The sequence below is a fragment of the Lepisosteus platostomus genome, chromosome 6, assembly GCF_059453375.1.
Source record: "Lepisosteus platostomus isolate fLepPlt1 chromosome 6, fLepPlt1.hap1, whole genome shotgun sequence".
Lineage (NCBI taxonomy): Eukaryota > Metazoa > Chordata > Actinopteri > Semionotiformes > Lepisosteidae > Lepisosteus > Lepisosteus platostomus.
Window position 1 is genome coordinate 2,958,373 of NC_142616.1, and position 18,214 is coordinate 2,976,586.

Genomic DNA, 18,214 nt, shown 5'->3' on the forward strand with positions numbered 1-18,214 from the left:
AGATCTTTAGAGATGTGAATTCCCAAAAACCTAAAGCTGGTGACTGTTTCCACTTCCGTTCCATCAATACTGAGTGGGCTGTGAGTGTGTGGCCTGTGTCTCCGAAAGTCCACTATTAGCTCTTTCGTTTTCTTTACGTTCAAGTCCAGGTTATTGCTATGACACCACCTAAGCAGCTGTATGACTTCATCCCTGTAAGTGGACTCGTCATCATCACTGATCAGTCCTATTATAGTGGTGTCATCAGCAAACTTAATGATGCGGTTGTTGCTGTGTCTTGCTGTGCAGTCGTGAGTAAATAGGGAGTACAACTTTGAACTCAGACAGCAGCCTTGTGGGGTTCCAGTGCTCAGGGTGAGTGGTGTTGATGTTTTACTGCCTATCCGCACCACCTGTGGTCTCTCGACAAGAAAGTCCAGCAGCCAGTTGCAGACAGAGGTGCACAGACCTAATCCCCTGAGCTTTGTCACCAGTTGACTGGGTATGATGGAATTGAATGCTGAACTGTAGTCCACAAACAGCATTCTCACATACGAGTTCTTAGTGTCCAGGTGTTCCAAGGCTGTATGCAGAGCCAGGGAGACGGCATCATCCACTGATCTGTTGTTCTGGTAGGCGAACTGCAAGGGGTCCAGGGACTCTGTGATGGAGGAGTTGATGTGTGACAACACCAGCTTCTCCAGGCACTTAATCACCACAGATGTTAATGGTGGTAATGAAACACCACCAACACTGTTTTTACCACATTCTAGTCATAGAGACATTTTAGTCAAGCGGTTTAATTTATGTGCATAATAAAATGTATTTCTAAGAGAATAACTGAACAGCTCGAAGTTCGATACTCATTTTGTCAACAGTGTTTTCCCGCGGTACAGCGCTGCGTCACGAAGCGAACAAAGTGAAATATTTCAGATGCGGTCGGAGAGGGCGGTACTGAGAGTCCTGAACTGGACGTTTCTCAGGTTGTTCTGAGAGTCTGGACACGGCTGGGATTAAAACAAAAGTTGAACAAGTAACGAATTGTAGCGCGTTTTGTTCCAATACAGAGGAACTAAAATAAGCGAAATGAAATATATTTATTTTTCTGTACATGCCAAAGTTTCACAAAGAATCCCTCAGATAATGATGTTGAATACACAAACTGCCGAAGCAGTGCAGTAATCTCCCGCTGCAGTCTCTCGTGTTTCAGGTTAGTTTATATATATATATTAAACACAGCTGAACACAACACCAGGAATGAGTTTAACTTCACTTTTTACTAGAACAGCAGGTCTGTCGCCATCTTCTAACCCGCTTGGTCTAGGGAGCGTCTCACAATTACCACACTAACCAGCGCACAAGGGAGTGTGTTAAAACTACCTCTCACGACACAGTCCCTCTGTGGAAAGAGAATCGTCCACATGAAATGTCCAAACGGCAGGACAGAACACAAGACTGACACGGAGCCCAAGGTTCTGTCCGTGAAGAAAAAAACTCGCCACTACCAAGAAACTTTTGGGCTTCATATGAAGGAAAGCGTAGCTTTCACTGGCCCATTACCAAACTTTATTGGGAAATAAAATAAAGAAAAGACTAGAAAGAAGCATCCACTTTTCCCTGGATCACGATCAGAGATCAAATAAAACGTCTCTCACAAACCACCACAGTAAAAATAAACCCCAAACGAACATAAAATACCGAATATAGTCATGTATCCCTGTATTAAAGGGAGCCGGGTATTAGACTGGCCGGAGCTGCTCACAGACACAGCGCCGGTGATAAACTACAACTCCCACAACCACCCTGAGCCACTTCCTGTCTGCGTCACAGTCCCTATTCCTCCTGGCTGTGGTGACGTCAGCGGGTCCCTCCCCGATCTGGCAGCTTCACAGTCACCGGCGCGCGCAGGAGAGACTCACACGGGATTTCATTTTTAAAAGTTTATTTTCTTAAAAATGGGAAAAAAACACAGCAGGGTTTCCAGAGATATTTACAAGTCAGGAGTACAGCACGCTGGTAGCGAGTTATCTCGCCCTCTCTCGTACATGTTATTTTCCCCCGTTTAAATGTGTTATAGTAAATAAAAAAAAATTAAACACGACACAACATCATCATTTCTAAAATTACTGCTATATTTCTGACCTCACCTCACTGCCCGTCAGTAAACCCATCTCCCAGTGTGAGCAGTGGACAGAGAGCTGGGAGAGAGTCAGCCTGTGTTCATGAGTCAGTGACGGGTTTAATCTCCACACTGACAGCAGGCAGCAGCTCAAGGTCTTTATTACGATCCAGAGTCCAGAAGACAGGATAGATCTTCTCCCCCTGAGTGAAGACCATGTCAGTGAAAGTGTAGACATGAGCTCTGGACTCCACTGTGTAAAAGGAGACCTTCCTCTCCTCAATATCCACACACACCCCCAGCTTCCTGGGCTGCAGACTGAGGGGGAGACGGGTCACAGGGTCAGTGAGAGCAGAGAAAACATTAGAGAAAACAGCAGACTGGTAAGAGTTAGACTCCAGACACCAGTAACCCCGCTGGGGAGAGAAGCTGAACTTTCCTTTCCTCTCTGCAGACTCTCTGGTCACTCCTATTCTCCACCAGTCATTCACCTCCACCTCCCAGTAGTGTCTCCCTGAGGTGAAGGCCTCCCTGCTCACGACACATTCCCAGTAATCAAACCTGTGAGGATTGTCAGAGAGACTCTTCCTCTGTCCCAGTCTCACTCTCTTCATCTGTCCCCATCTCACTCTCTTCCCATCCTCAGACAGGCTGAGCCGACAGTGAGCTGTATCAGGGTCCAGAGTCACAGCAGCTGGGGAATAAAACACAAACATCACAACAGGCTCCTGCCGATCACAGTCCAACTCAACTCCATCAGACTGTGAAATGTCTTTGTCCCCAAACACACCGAGAGAGAAACACCAGTCAATTACTAATGACTGCTCTTCCCTTCCAGAGAAACGACATCTTCTTCACTGTTTCACTAGTGTTACACATGGGAGTGATCCCAATATCCTCTAAATACAAACATTAAACACTTGTGTTCACAGCGATGAAACTTTATTTTTTAAACGACATTATTAATAAACACAGGACCGACCGGACTGCAGGAGAAACTACAGGCCGACCACTCGCTTTCAAACACTTCACAACCCACCACAACGACCTGTATACTGTAAGAAACTGGACAGCCTGTCTGTTAAACCGGTTTATTTCAAATCCCAGTTCAGCAGCTCGTTCATCTTCTCTGAGACCATTTTCCTGACAACGCAGAATAAAAAAGTGCTGAATTCAAAGACTGCATAATGCAAGTTTTTACAGAAAAGAAATATAATGGAAAAAGCAAAACCTTGCTGAAATATATGAAAGCCTTCACACTTACTTTGAAAATGCGAAGAAATATCCAAAGTGTTCAATTTAAAGCAGAAATAACACATCCAGAAACCCGGAGAGAAAGACGAGAGAAACAGAGGCGCTCATACTGACTTCAGACTGCTCACACTCACTGTCCGCCTCTCTGATAGGAGACTCCAGCTGTCAATCAGGGAGCTCTGACCACTGACAGACGGGGGCGGGGCTAATAATGCCCAGAGCGAATGGGGGTTTTAATCGATTCAAGAAGCTTTATTCGCATGACTAATGAATACTGACTTAATACTCTCCTCATACTTAATACTTCAGGGTAAACTCTTAATACTTAATACTGAGTAAATACTCCCCTTTGCCTGTCTGCCTGTCAATCTAGTGAAGATCAAAGATATTCTTATCAGCTCTTATTTTTTTACTCCTGGAGCCTAGAAAGGCTGACACAGTCACCTACATGAATTTATAAAAACACCAGCAGCCATATCACTCTGCAACTCACAACTGGCAGCCCACTGCAGCTCAGCAGGTGTGAGCCTGGCCAGTACCTGGATGGGAGACCTCCTGGAAAAAACTAAGGCTGCTGCTGGAAGAGGTGTGAGTGGGGCCAACAGGGGGTGCTCACCCTGCAGTCTATGTGGGTCCTAATTCCCCAGTATAGCGATGGGGACATGATACTGTAAACAGGCGCTGTCCTGTGGATGAGACTTAAAACCAAGGTCCTGTGTGGTCATTAAAAATCCCAGGGTGTTTCTTGAAAAGAGTAGGGGTGTAACCCTGGTGTCCTGGCCAAATTTCCTCCTGGCTTTTACCCATCATGGCCTCCTAATAACCCCCCTCTCTGAACTGGCTTCATCACTCTGCTCTCCTCCCCACTGAGAGCTGATGTGTGGGGAGTGTTCTGGCACACTATGGCTGCAGTCGCATCATCCAGGTGGGGCTACACACTGGTGGTGGAGGGGAGTCCCCATTACCTGTAAAGCGCTATATAAGTGTAAGCAATTATTATTAATATCTGAATTCATTTCTGGGCTCAAAGCGCCTTTATTTCAGTGATGAGAGAGGTCGCGCTCTTCTGGACACTGCAACTCTGAAGCCATCATGACAACATCTTCCACTGATATTTCACACTTATTCTGTGTAGAACAGGACACAGTGTCAAACACTGACTTACTCCAAAGGAGAGTCTATCAGTCTGGAAACACAGACACCCTCTAGATCACTCCTGTTTGAAACGAGGTCCCCAATATCGCAGGCAAACACCCCAATACACACTCACTCTGGTGGGACTAGTGAAATAATATTGACACTCCAGTGTCATTCTTAGTGAAACACACCACTGGGTCTCTTAATGACCAGGACCATGTGAGAACACCAGCTGGGCTGAAGAGAAAGACCCCAAAGTTATAACCCCTGGCCAGTAAGAGGAGCCCTACAGCCCCAGTAAATACCCCTCTTAAACTTACCATGAGCACCTGACTCTGACATGTCTTAGCTGCTCTGAGGAAAACAGGCTGTACTGTGACCCCAAGCTTCTCTCTGTCTGTGTGTCTGTGTCTCATGGAGAGCAAGCTGGGGTCCTGTATGTGAAAAGATGAATTCCTAATGCAAGAGATTGTATATGGCAAATAAAGAGATCTTGATCTTAAACGTGTGTCATTTTTACCATTTCTGTGACAAGTAGAATTGACACAGCTTTCCAAACATCTGTTCTTCTTGATGTGAAACTGCAGAAACATGTCCTGTACAGAGTGTTTGCTCACTCTTTCAACACTGAACAGAATACATTTACGATGACTTATACCTGCTGTTGGCTTCCTGTTACTGTTGGTCCCAGTAAACAGCAAGCCAGCAATGGACAAACTGTGTAACGGGTTGTGTGTCGTCCTGAATTATTTTTCTTTTTGTCTGTCATTCCCCTATCTCTTCACATTCATCTGCGCAAAATACACAGAAATACTGTTTCTTCCCCCTTCAACTTATACCTCTCCTGCATTTTACTGTGTAATTCCCAGTTCAAGTGTATTTGATGTCTGCAGACTCTAGTCTAAAAGCATTTGAGGTTTTTGTGCTTAAAGATTTAGTGACTGACCAACAATAACCTAAGACATTCTTATTTTGGCAGGATATCAAGAACAAATGATGTTGGGTTTTCCTATCGCTCTGTTTGTTCAGACAGATCAAGTCCTGACTGTTTCTTCCTGCTAACCCATCAGCCTGGTTGATGTGTGAAGAGAAGCAGCCATTTCTCAGACAAGAGAGAGGCCTACAGGCCCCAGAGGAGCCCCTGTACCAGAGTCACACTGCTGCCACTCACAAGAGGCTGTGTGTCTGTGAAGCTGCAGGGGAAGAGCACTGTCATCATACCATCATTATTGTGAGACTGGCTCTGCTCCTGAATATTCCAGTTATTCACAAATCCAGGGTCTCAGACTCTGACACATTCTGACAGATGGAGAATGGCAAAGGGCTGTGGCAAGACGGACTTCCCAAGGAATTCCACACCTGCTTCTGGGACACCCCAGTGGCAGACCTGGTGGAGGTGGAACAAGAGCTCTTCCATCAGCAAAAAGCTTGGACACAGGATGAGGGAAGGTGTCATCTCCCAGCACTTCAGGAGGGGTTCAAAAGATGCTCTGCATGGACATCAAGATCGTGTCCAAGCTACTGGCCATTAGACTGAGGACCGCCCTGCCCCACATCACCAACAGTGACCAGACATGTGGGGTGGGAGGGTGATAAGTCAGCTGGAACTTCCAGCTCACCAGAGATGCCATCACCTGGGCCGAGGACCAGTGTGCCCATGATGGTGGTGAGCCTGGACCAGGAGAAAGCCTTCGACAGAGTAAACCACAGCTATCTGTACAGAGGGCTGGAGCACTTCAGATTCTGAGAAAGTTTCAGCTGCTGGACAGAGATACTGTACTCTGAAGTAAGCAGTAGGGTCAACATGAACAGACATCTTTGAGATTTAATCCCCCAGGAATCTGGAGTAGGACAAGAGTGTCCTCTTTCACCTCTTCTCTATGTTCTCATTACAGAGCTGTAGGCAGAGGCACAGGGGAAGTCCTCAAGATCTCCCAGTACACATGACGCTGTTCCTGATTTCAGACAGGGGGTTGCAGAGTGGGCTGCAGGTTAGGGAGCAGTACTGCAGAGCCTCAGACTTGAGGCTAATAAACAGAAAGAGCAAGGGCAAGCTCTTTGGACCCTGGAGGGACAGGAACATGCCGCCAGAAGGTCTCAAGCTTTGCATGAAGACCCTAATGATACTGGTGGTTTCATTCCAGAGCCAGGACAACAAGAACATAAACTGGACAGAGAGGACCGTCAAGGTCAACGTGTAACTGGGCCTGTGGAAGACTCGCACGCTGACTCTCATGGGGAAAGTGAGGGTGCTGAAGGCAGACACCCTGCTGGCTTTAGCTGACCTGGTCGTGAATGAAGCATCTGATCCGGTGTCATGCCCTCTGCAGCCAAAGGGCGCTCCTACTCTGTCCTGTCCCCAGTTCCTTGTGCTTTGCTGTCCTTCCAGAGTCTCTGTCTCTGGGGATATATATGTCCAGGTCTCTCATTCCCCTTCGCTCATCATTGTTCGGATGTCCTGAGACCCGCCCAGCACCAGGTCGCCCCACGTCCGCTGCCTGAGGACATTGGTTTCTATACGACTCCTGAACAGCTGAGCCCAGGCTAACCCCTGTTCCACCACTACGCATAGGGTCTTTTTCACTCTCCTGCCTCTCCACGATTTGTCCCTTCCGACATCCATGACAGAATGCTGAGCCTCCTACTGACCCTGCGAGCGGCGCTTTTTTGTTTTTCCGCAGTTTTTTTTCCTCTGGGCTTTTTTTTTCCCTCAGCTCTCCTATTCTAATCGCTAGATTCTTTTTCCGACTCCTGTGCCTGTGAGCGGGCCGTGTGCCTGGCTTTCCTCGGGTTGTCCACTCCGATATCAGTGATAGAATGTTGAATGTGCCTATTGCCCAGTCTGTGGTATTTTACCCGGGTTTTTGTCCTTTTGTTTGTTTCTGCCTGGTGTTTTGCTTTTTTCACTTCCTGGTTTCCCCTTCTCTCTGGTCCCCCTGTCCCCTGTGTTGTAGAACTCTTGGTTCCTATCTGTTTATTGTGGTTTGTTACCCTGGTCTCCCAGGTTTATTTCTGTCGTTGTTTGTGCTTGTTTACTTGTCTTTTTTTAGTTTTATGTCTCCGGAGCACTACCCCAGCCCCCCCTTCCTCTACCCAATAAAGGTTTCTACCCTGGAGGAGGGGGTAGCTCTCAGCCATGGACTCCCGGAGGTTTCCTTTCAGTTAAATGAGGTTTTCCCTCCCCCCAGTGCTGTGCAGCTCGCTTATTTGTATGGGCGTCAGGAGCCGCCCATGAAGGGGAGGGGGTACTGTCATGGCCTCTGCAGCCAGAGGGAGCTCCTACTCTGTCCTGTCCCTAGTTTCCTGTGCTTTGCTATCATTCTAGTGTCTCTCTCTCTGGGAATATATATTTCCGGGTCTCTCATTCCCCTTCGCTCACCATTGACGTTCGGATGTCCTGAGACCCGCCTAGCACCAGGTCGCCCCACGTCCGCTGCCTGAGAGCTTTGGTTTCTATATGTCTCCTGAACTGCTGAACTGTTTCATCAGAGCACTGGACAGGACAGAGAGCTGAAGAAAACCCAGAAAAATCTGTTCTTTAGTGCTCCTTTTGAGAAATGGACAATCACAGTTTCAAAGCCAGGACAGCAGCCAGTGGTTACACCCGGGAGGCTTGGAGGGGCTCTTATTGTGTGAACCAGCCTCACTGACCACTTGCAAAATAGAATGATTGATAATGGACAATCACTCTTTTTGAGACGATTTAAATTCTGTAGAAGAGTTGTTGTCAGAATAGTATTCTCTGTAAGCACTGTGCACTGCACATTGATGTAATAAAGTGCATTTTCTTAAATAAACTACACCCACTGGAACTTCTGTGTCCATCTGTGTGTTTGACACAGTGTGTCTCTGATCCACACAGAGTGACTGTCTGCAAGCTTGACTTTCTGAATTCAGACGTGTATCAGCATGTATCAGAGTGTGAATCAGTGTGTGTGTCAGAGTGTGTATCAGTTTCTGTATCACTGTTCCTGCTGTGTGTTTGAGCTCCAGGTATATTTCAGAGGGGAACTGTTGTGAAAACAGACTCACAGTGGAAAAGCTGTGCTATGGACCAGGGCTCTGGAGTCAGCAGACTGTAGACTTCAGTCACTGGGGAGACACACAGAGAAATGTCTCATCAGGGCTGCAGTAACAGAGTATCAGGAATAACATGTTCTACTGGACTGGGACTGTAGCCCCTATTAAAACGTTCCTGTTAAACTATATACAGCACAATATAACAACACACTTACTGTCATAAAGATTTGTGAGACTGGAGATTTTAAGATATTTCACCTAGAATTTGAATCATTGACTGATAAGCTGCTCTGATAAATACAGTCACTGCACAAAAAATCCATTGACAATATAAGAGAAAAACAGGAAATATATAAGCTGTCCAGAAAGACATCAGTGTGTTTCTCTACTAACCTTTAATGGAAATCTTTATTGATTCCTTCTTGCAGAGATCCTCCAGTCGCTCTTTCAGTCCAGAGACGGCTCTCCTCACTGCCTCAGGAGAGAAGTGTGGACTGACAGGGATGCTGGGTGAGTCTCCAGCTCCAGGAGGGACACAGACAGACTGGAAATCCTGCAGCAGGGAAGAGAAAGAGGAGTTTCCAATCAAATACAACACACATTCCTGGGGAGAAGCCAGGAGCAGTCTGTGTGAGAGATACCCTTCTGTACTGCAGAGTCACAGAGCAGTGATGTTACCTGGAGGAAATGGATGTGATCCTCTGTGTGTGAGAGCTGGTTCAGCTCAGAGTCTCTCCTTTTCAGCTCAGCGATCTCCTTCTCCAGTCGCTCTAGAAGTCCTTCAGCCTGACTCACTGCAGCCCTCTTTTGAGCTCTGATCAGCTCTGTGACCTCAGAGCGTGTTCTCTCAATGGAGCGGATCAGCTCAGTAAAGATCCTGTCAGTGTCCTGTACTGCTGTGCATGCAGACCTCTGAGGGAGGAGACACACAGTGGATTATTGCACAGGAAAACACTCAAAATACATTATGCTGTATGCTCTGTTTCCAAAGGGTACTGTCCAGTGTCCAGCTGTGGAAATGTGTGTCTGTGTGTCCACTCATCTGGTGAATACCCACTCTGAGTGACTCCACAGCCTGTCTCAGCTCCTGCAGCTTCTTCTCTCTCTCCTGGAGTCTCTGCTGGGTTTGTGTCTGTGTCTCCCCCAGCTGCTTCTGTGGAGAAACAGAGACACTTAGGACATTTCTTCTGTAAGAGAATCACATCACAGAGACACCCCTTAGAGTCACCCTGGGAAATCCACACTCTGTATCCCTGATGTCTTATCCACACGAGATGTGTTTCCTGGTCCTGTCTGACATGCTCCTGTTTCATGTCTAATCAACACCGGCAGCGTGTGCAGCGCAGCAGACACCTGACACCTGGGTCTGCACATCTGTATGTGAGGTGAAATGTAAAAAGAAGATAATTGTGTTTCAAATGATATATAAAACATCATCTAGAGATAGTTCAGGTGGGGAGCTGCGTCAGCATGCGTAGGCTGCAAAGGAACAAGCAATAGGTTTATTCCATACTGAAAAAAAGAAGAAAGAAAACACAACGTTTCGGCCGTGGAGCCTTCTCACACCTGAAGAAGAATAAACCAATTATTTTTTCCTTCATAATCTAGAGTTTTCAGATTTTATTCATCTCAATATACACTAGTGTCCTGACTGCTCTCGGCATCTCAAAACAGAGGACTACAGCAGTGCTGATGAGCCTTGTTGCCACTAGTTTCTCTGAGTGGTCAGAGGAGACCCTGTGGCTTTATATAAGAAATGAATCCTTGAGCACTGATGTGGTACCAGTGGCTTCACAACTGCTGCTGTTACCCCTGTGTGAGAAAGAGAATCATGGCTCTGGACAGCCTGAACAACTTTCACCCTCTCTCCAACTTTCATACCCTTTCATTACCTGTTCATGCAGAAAGTTTACAGTGTGCTGTTAGATTTCAGTTAAATAATCCTCTTTGAACTCCAATATGGTTTCAGAAAACCTCACAGCACAGAAAGTCCCCTGGTCAAAGTCACTAACGATCTTCTAACGGCTTCTGATTCTCGTTCTCTTTCTGTCCTCATTCTTACTGAGCTCAGTGCTGCTTTCGACACTGTCAGCCATGACCTCTCACTTTCTTGTCTTGAGACGGTGTTTGGAGTTTCTGACACTGCTCTTCAATGGTTCCAGTCTTACCTCACTGATCACTTTCACTCTGTCTCTCTCGCCGATTGTAGCTCTGAAATTGGACTCATTAAGTCTGGTCTTCCTCAGGGGTTGACACTGGGCTCCCTACCCTTCAGCATGTATGAGTTCTGATGATACTCAAATCAGCAGTACAGTCTGTCCATACTAATCTGACACTGACATCTCTCTGCTCTAATTGCTTCTCTGACATAAACACATGGATGACTCACAATTTCCTTCATTTAAACTGCTACAAGACAGAAGTCATGCTTCTTGGCACACCAATGCAGTATCCTTATCTGTGGATGACACTGTACTGGAGTCACAGTCAAAATTGAAGAACGTGGGGGTGATATCTGATCTAGGCTTGACATGTGCAACAAATTGTCAAAACATCATTCTTCCATACCAGAAATAATGCCAGGCTGCGTCCTATGTTATATCTAATTGTTGCTGAAAAGCTGGTCATCTTTACTCATATTGACTACAGTAACACTCCACTCGCTGGGGTATCTAAACCCACACTGAACAAACTTCAGTATGTCCAGAATATGACAGCCAAAGTTCTGACCAGGTCTAGTGCAAGTGATCACATTACTCCTGTCCTGAAGTCCCTGCACTGGCTTCCTATCAGGTTTCATGTTGACTCATGATCCCCTAAAAGTCTCTGCATGGCTCGACACCTCAGAACCTGTCAGAGTTACTATCATCCTACTCCCCACCTCACAACCTTCACTCTTCTAATTCTGGTCTCCTGTCTGTCCCCCAAGACAGCACTCTGGGTGACAGGGCTTCTCCTGCTGCAGCCCACAGCTCTGGAATTCTATCCCTGTGGATATCATAGAGTCACCTTCCCTGAGCTCTTTCAAATCCAGACTCACAATCTTCTGTTTCAGAAGGGTTTTAATTTAACTGGGTCTGTTTCTGCTTCTTTGCTTTTATACTGTTTTCCAAAACCCCCTTCTACCTTCTACCTTTTGTGTTCTGTAAAGTGCTTTGAGAAGCCATTTTAAATCTATCAGATAAAAATAGAGTTTATTATTATAAATAATAATACTTTTGTGCTTAAATTAAAGCAGGACTTCATTAATGAGGGTGCAGTCTGTTCTAGAGGTGATGAGTATGCTGTGCATTAATGAGGGTGCAATCTGTTCTAGAGGTGTTGAGTGTGTTGTGCATTAATGAGGGTGCAGTCTGTTCTAGAGGTGTTGAGTGTGTTGTGCATTAATGAGGGTGCAGTCTTTTCTAGAGGTGTTGAGTGTGCTGTGCATTAATGAGGGTGCAATCTGTTCTAGAGGTGTTGAGTGTGTTGTGCATTAATGAGGGTGCAGTCTGTTCTAGAAGTGTTGAGTGTGCTGTGCATTAATGAGGGTGCAGTCTGTTCTAGAGGTGTTGAGTGTGTTGTGCATTAATGAGGGTGCAGTCTGTTCTAGAGGTGTTGAGTGTGTTGTGCATTAATGAGGGTGCAGTCTGTTCTAGAAGTGTTGAGTGTGCTGTGCATTAATGAGGGTGCAGTCTGTTCTAGAGGTGTTGAGTGTGTTGTGCATTAATGAGGGTGCAGTCTGTTCTAGAAGTGTTGAGTGTGCTGTGTGCAGTTGTACAGATTCACTGGTGCTTCATGAGGACAGTAAAGAGGGAAACAGGGAAGGAGAGGAGGAAGAGATAATGAACAACAGACAGAAGAACAGGAGACACTTCAGAGACACAGGCAGTGTGGATCACAGATGAGTACATGAGCAGGACTCAGCAGTGGAGATCGAGCATTACAGATACAGTAAATACAGTCCAGAGATCACTTAAAGCCCCCAAATATCCTAAATATCCTTTTTATATTTTGTACTAGACACTTTATGAACAGACACAAAGTCCTCACCTGTTTCTCAGTCCTTCCTGATGCAGCTGAGACAGTATCATGGCCTCTGTGTTCATCCATTACACAAAGATAACAAACACACTTCTGGTCAGTACGGCAATAGACCTCCAGCAGTTTGTCATGAGTGGAGCAGATCTTCTCCTGCAGTTGTCCTGTGGCCTCAACCATCTTGTGTCTCTTGAAAGCAGGAGATTCATAGTGAGGCTGGAGATGAGTCTGACAGTAAGAGGCCAGACACACCAGACAGGATTTCACAGCTCCCCTCTTTCTCCCAGTGCAGACATCACACAGCACATCTCCAGGGCCAGCAGGACTGTGAGCAGGAGTCTCCTTCAGTTTCTCCACCACTTCAGCCAGGATGGTGTTTCTGTGAAGATCAGGTCTTGGGGTGAAGGTCTGTCTGCACTGGGGGCAGCTGTAGATCCCAGTCTGATCTTCCTGATCCCAGCAGTTCTTAATACAGCCCATACAGTAACTGTGTCCACAGAGCAGAGTCACTGGATCCTTCAGCAAATCCAGACACACTGAGCAGCTGAACTGGTCCTGAGAAAATGGAAAAGTGCCTTCTGCCATTTTTCTGACAAGTAAAAGCTGCACAGAGAGGAGCAGTAGAGAAGGAGCTGCAGTGAGGCTGTTTCTAGTAAAACGAAACTGATCTCTGAGTTTCACTTCCTGGATCTGCACAGAGCGGCAGGGGTGTGATTATTAGGGGGTGTGGTTGTTAGGGGTGTGATTAGGGTTGTCAGGGGGTGTGGTTTAGAGCTGCAGTTATGAAACAGCTTCGGTGGTTGTTGTTTGGGGAAGGTATGGTGTTGTAAGAGATGTGACTTACTGTGTCATTTTGGACTCAGCCTGACAGAGAGAAGTTTTTTTAATAAACGTCGATGTCAGTAGCTGCTCAGGTGAAGTCAATCCAGTTGTTTGTGTTCCCAATAATCAAAACAATAAAATACTAACTCGCTCACACAGCATGAGAAGATCAGAGCATGATGGTGACAGACAAGAGGAGGCCAGCTGGCCCATCCAGCTGTTTAATCGTTGGGAGTTATTTGGCTCCAGGATCTCCTCCAGCTGTGTTGTGACAGAGGGGTGTCACAGCTCCACATGGTGCAGAGGATTTCACTGTCCGGGTGTGAGCTCTTACTGCGAGCAGTCCAGCCTGCTGTGTCTCTCTCTCCAGGCCAGTGAGCCCAGCCTGCTGTCTGGCTCTGCCCTGCAGCGTGTGGGCCAGCAGGGTACGTCCAGGGCTTCGTGCTTCACCTGCGCAGTGACCCCCCTGTGAGCCACACAGACCTGCGGAGCGCTGCAGAGAGTCACGAGCCCATCTCTCCCCCGAGAGACGCTAGAGGAGCAGATGGACAGGGCAGTGTCATGTGGGTGTGATTGTGATCTCCATCCACCCAGCGCAACAGTGAGCCCCTGATCTCTGTGTGCAGCAGCTCTCCTTCCGTCCACAGGGACTGACAACACCCCGCGTGTCAGATAATTACTAGAAACTCATTAGTCCGACCATCTCATCTCATGTTACTTTAAGGGGTTGTGGAACCTGTTTCACACTCCCACCACTGTTTGTGTAAAGCAGTACTCCTGTGCTGTGATGGAAACCCACTTTCTTGTCAACACCTCTGAGAAGGTAATCAGTCTGGATACAGTAAGTCCCTCCTGTATCTCCTGCAGCTGAGATTCACTGGTGTTCAGTGTGACGTTTTCAGAGGTTATCTGGTCACAACCAACTGGAATCTCAGGGCTGTACTCCTGAGAAAAGCCAGGATTTTGTCCTCAAGTCTTTTACAACAAAGGCATCCTAAAACACAAGTAAGTTCCCTCTTTTAGGAAGAGAACCACAAGCAAAGGAATCCTTAATACAAACACCTGTCACGCTCGTAAGCCCCTCCTCTTAAGGAGGCTCCAGCCCTTCCTAGTTTAGTGTTGATCTCCTGCACCTGCCTCCGGTTCCTGACCCCCCTGCTGTACAAGCCAGGCGTTCCTGCTAGTCTGGGCTCAGGTGTGGAAGATGGACACCCGGAAGTCCAGGAGCGACTCAGCGGCACAGGCTTCATCACGGTGTCCTGATCTTCTGGGTCCGGGATGAGGGAGCTTCTGGACCCGTGACCCCCTTTTATTCCCCCGACCCTCCGCCAGATCCCGCTCCGGCTTGTAACTCTGTTCGTCTGTCAGGATGGACAACCGGTCTTGGACTATTGCTACACTCATGGATTCACCTCGGACTCCCTTGGACAGTTTGCCTCGGACACACCTCCCCCGAACACCAGCGCTCCGTGGACACGCCCCTGTTTCCCTCCAGCCCCCTGCCTGCCTCTTTCCCCCTGTTTTCCTCACTCCTCCCCGGATTGTGCCGTCAGCCCAGGGTCCGGAAAGAGACGCGCTCGGCCGGCCGGTTTCCCTGCTGTAGCTCTTCTGCGTCAAAGGGGCCCTGTGTGTCGTCAGCGGCGTGGCCCTGCAGTTTGTAAGAGGGTCTCGGAGCCGGGGGTCCGCTCTTGGACGGTGACGGTTTCATCCATGAGGGTCTGCTCATGCCCCTTCTCCAACACTCCCTTGATTCTGGACACCCGCACCTGGTCACCCACATTGGAGTGAAAACTTGGGACGGTTTAATAATCATAATTCCTCACACTTACATAGCGCTTTTCTGGACACTCCACTCAAAGTGCTTCACAGGTAATGGGGATCCCCTCCACCCCCACCAGTGTGCAGCCCCACCTGGATGATGCGACGGCAGCCATAGTGCGCCAGAACGCTCCCCACACACCAGCTCTCAGTGGGGAGGAGAGCAGAGTGATGAGGCCAGTTCAGAGATCACCCTAGACTGTTCTCCAGCCCTTAAGGGAGTCGTCTGGTGGGACGGAGACCGGAGATCGCTCACTAGCCGTGTGGGAGAACTGGGGTTAGAAGAGCAATCGAGATCAGTTAGGACCCCAGTGGAGCGGGAGGTGTTTCTGTGGGGCAGCGCCTCCACGTTTTTGTGTTGATAGTTCCGCTGAACCTCTCTACCGCCCCAGCCCCCACGTCGCTGGCCGGCACGAGATGTCCGGTCTTCTCGCGTTTGAGAGCACCTTGGGAGGTCCCGCTTAAGAAATTCCTCTCCCCTCGGCCGCTTGTGGCGTTGTGTAGGAGGAGCGCCCCTCTTGGGGATTATACTTCGGGGGGAAAAGCCCTCCAGAGGCTCAGCCCCTCCAGAGGCTCAGCCCCGGCGGATTTAGACAACGTGACTATCCATGTGGAGATGTCCCGGAGACCGCCGTTGAACTCGGAGTAGTCTCTCTCTCCTGTCCACCACGTCAGCCTGCCCCTGCCCGTCCATATCGGGCACCGGCGTCCTGGCTCTCTGCGGAGCTCGGCTAAGTCGGCCGATGGGACAGCCAGTCTGACCCAGGCTCGCACCCCGGGATCACCAGACCCCCTAGGGGTATAATACAGCGCGCTAAAACCCGCGGCGGACACGATCACCTACCCTCTGACGCGAATACGCACTTGTGTGCACATATTTCAGATACGAGGGGGCCGCGGAGGTGGAAATTTGGACCCAGAGACGCTGGACCACTTGGGAAGGGGGGGGCAGGACATCGCAACTCAGGACGACAGACCATTGGCTCAGAAGGGGGCGGGACATCCAACACATCACGGGCGCCCGTTGGTTGAAAAGGCGGGGCGTGGCACCTGTCAAAAAGTTTAATGGAAGGTGTTGCTTCTCCTTACTACAGTGTGTGATCTCCTGTCCCAGCCTGAGGAACAGACAGTGAGCCCGTCTCTCAATAATAATAATACAGTGTGTGATCTCCTGTCCCAGCCTGAGGAACAGACAGTGAGCCCGTCTCTCAATAATAATAATACAGTGTGTGATCTCCTGTCCCAGCCTGAGGAACAGTGAGCCTGTCTCTCAGTAATGCTCTATATGCTGTATGTAAATGTACTATGATGTGTTCATTGTATATGCTTTGGCAACACTGCAAATCAGCAGTAATACCAGTAAAGCTGCTTACAGTGTGGAAAAAGAGGAAAGAGGAGAGAGGGAGTAGAGAGGCAATGTGGAAAGAGAGAAAGAGGAGAGAGGGAGTGTGGAAAGAGAGAAAGAAGAGAGAGGGAGTGTGGAAAGAGGAGAGATATCACAGGACACTACAGAACACTGGATACCTGTAGCAGCGTGTATACAGTGTATACAGACACACTGATTGGACACTCCAGTACATTAACACTGCACTGAGTAAATAAATAAAATCATAATTGGAATAAAACTCTTTCATTATTTACAGTCCTGCACAGGACATTTCCAAAACACCAAAGCTTTTCAAACGTTCCAAGGTCATTATGAGATTTATAAAACAAAAGTCTACAGACCCGGAACGAGAGATCTTATTTTTCAGAGTCTTGTAGATGGTGAGTTTGGCCTGGCCCAGCAGAAAATTGGCGAGGAGGGTCTGAGTTTTCCGTTTTTTTGTACGACCCACCCCAAACACGAAAATAATGTAATTGAAGACCAGGCCAAGGTTGGTGAAGAGCCGGATCAGTACGGCAAACATGGGCGACAGGCGGGGGCAGGCGCTGTAGCAGTGGAACACCGACTCCCTCTGTGCGCAGAAGGGACAGGCGTCAGACACCCCCGGGTCCAGAACCGACACAAACGAGTTGAGGGCTCAAGGAGAGATCCCGTTGGTCCGGGACTGAGCGCAGGAGACACTAGCAGACCAGGGAAAGGAGGCTGTGTGGTTGGAAGGCGATGGTCCTCAAACAGACCCTGGACCAGCAGCATCTCCTCGAGAGGCAGAACAGAGCGAAGCTGACTGAGAAACCTGTCTACACACCGCCGTGAGTGTAGTCCTGGAGCGTCACACGCCCACTCCACGCTGCGCCAGCAGCCCTGATCCACGTCCAGCAGGTGGTGAAGCTGTGTGACGTTGGCGTGGACCAGTCTGCTGGTAAAGTCCAAGGAGCGGCCCGGTTCTATGTCCATTCATAGATTGTGTATTAATGGTTCCCTGAGTGTCCAGTATAGACTGGGCCGCTCCTCTTCCCTCTGCACGCACAGATGCCGCCAGGCCTCCAGGAGACTGCGCTGGAAAGGCGGCAGTGGAGACAGGTATCCCTGCTGGTGTCCATCAGGAAGAGCACACAGTCGAGCCCGAGGTGTCCTGCTCGACGCAGCAGGGTGAAGGTCAGCTCCCTCCAGGACAGCGAGGCCGGGCCGAACAGCAGCTTCTGCACTGCCTGCAAGCAAAAGGCGTCCAGCCGGCTCTGGATGTCGATGAGTCCTTGCCCTCCGTCCTCTCTGGGCAGATAGAGGACGCCCCTCCGCAGCCAGTGCAGTCCGTCCCAGAAGAACTCGAGGAGCGTGGCCTGCAGCTCCTCGACCAGTCCGGCTGGTGGCTCCAGACACACCAGGCGATGCCACAACATCGAAGCCACCAGGGTGTTGACAATCAGAACCCGGCCTCTGTAGGAGATCTGGGGGAGCAGCCAGCGCCAGGAGTCCAGACGACCTTTCACTTTTTCAAGGAGCCCCTCCCAGTTCTTTTTCACGCTGGCCTTGTCCCCCAGGTGCACCCCCAGGTATTTGAGTCCCCCTCTGGTCCAGCTGAGTCTCTCCGGCAAGACTGGGGGACCCATCTCGCTCTACTCCCCCAGGAGTAGGGCGCTACTCTTGGCCGAGTTTACTTT

General features: G+C 48.7%; 1 protein-coding gene across 2 annotated transcripts; it reads right to left on the minus strand.

The window, feature by feature from the left end:
• Positions 1-1,904: 1,904 nt before the first annotated feature.
• LOC148659613 (E3 ubiquitin-protein ligase TRIM39-like) lies at positions 1,905-13,203 on the minus strand. Of its 2 annotated transcripts, XM_088633860.1 has the most exons (7): positions 12,542-13,203; positions 9,567-9,662; positions 9,188-9,421; positions 8,903-9,062; positions 8,522-8,581; positions 3,892-3,917; positions 1,905-2,826 (listed from the first exon to the last, which is right to left on the minus strand). In XM_088633860.1, exons 1-7 carry the CDS (start codon positions 13,112-13,114, stop codon positions 2,200-2,202), a joined length of 1,776 nt encoding a protein of 591 aa, XP_088489986.1. In that variant the 5' UTR covers positions 13,115-13,203; the 3' UTR covers positions 1,905-2,199. The 2 variants fall into 2 exon arrangements, with proteins under 2 accessions (XP_088489986.1, XP_088489985.1); XM_088633859.1 differs by lacking the exon at positions 3,892-3,917 and having other exon boundaries at positions 1,905-2,792; positions 12,542-13,202.
• Between the last annotated feature and the right edge of the window lie 5,011 nt (positions 13,204-18,214).

What these genes read in the sequence shown, in the direction of transcription:
- LOC148659613 (XM_088633860.1), bottom strand. Translation starts at nt 13,114, where the DNA reads ATGGCAGAAGGCACTTTTCCATTTTCTCAGGACCAGTTCAGCTGCTCA. An exon ending in ATCACATCCATTTCCTCCAG is followed by an intron (nt 9,063 to 9,187) that starts GTAACATCACTG and finishes TCCCTGCTGCAG; the next exon opens with GATTTCCAGTCTGTCTGTGT. An exon ending in CCAGGAGGTCTCCCATCCAG is followed by an intron (nt 2,827 to 3,891) that starts GTACTGGCCAGG and finishes TGTGATCGGCAG; the next exon opens with GAGCCTGTTGTGATGTTTGT.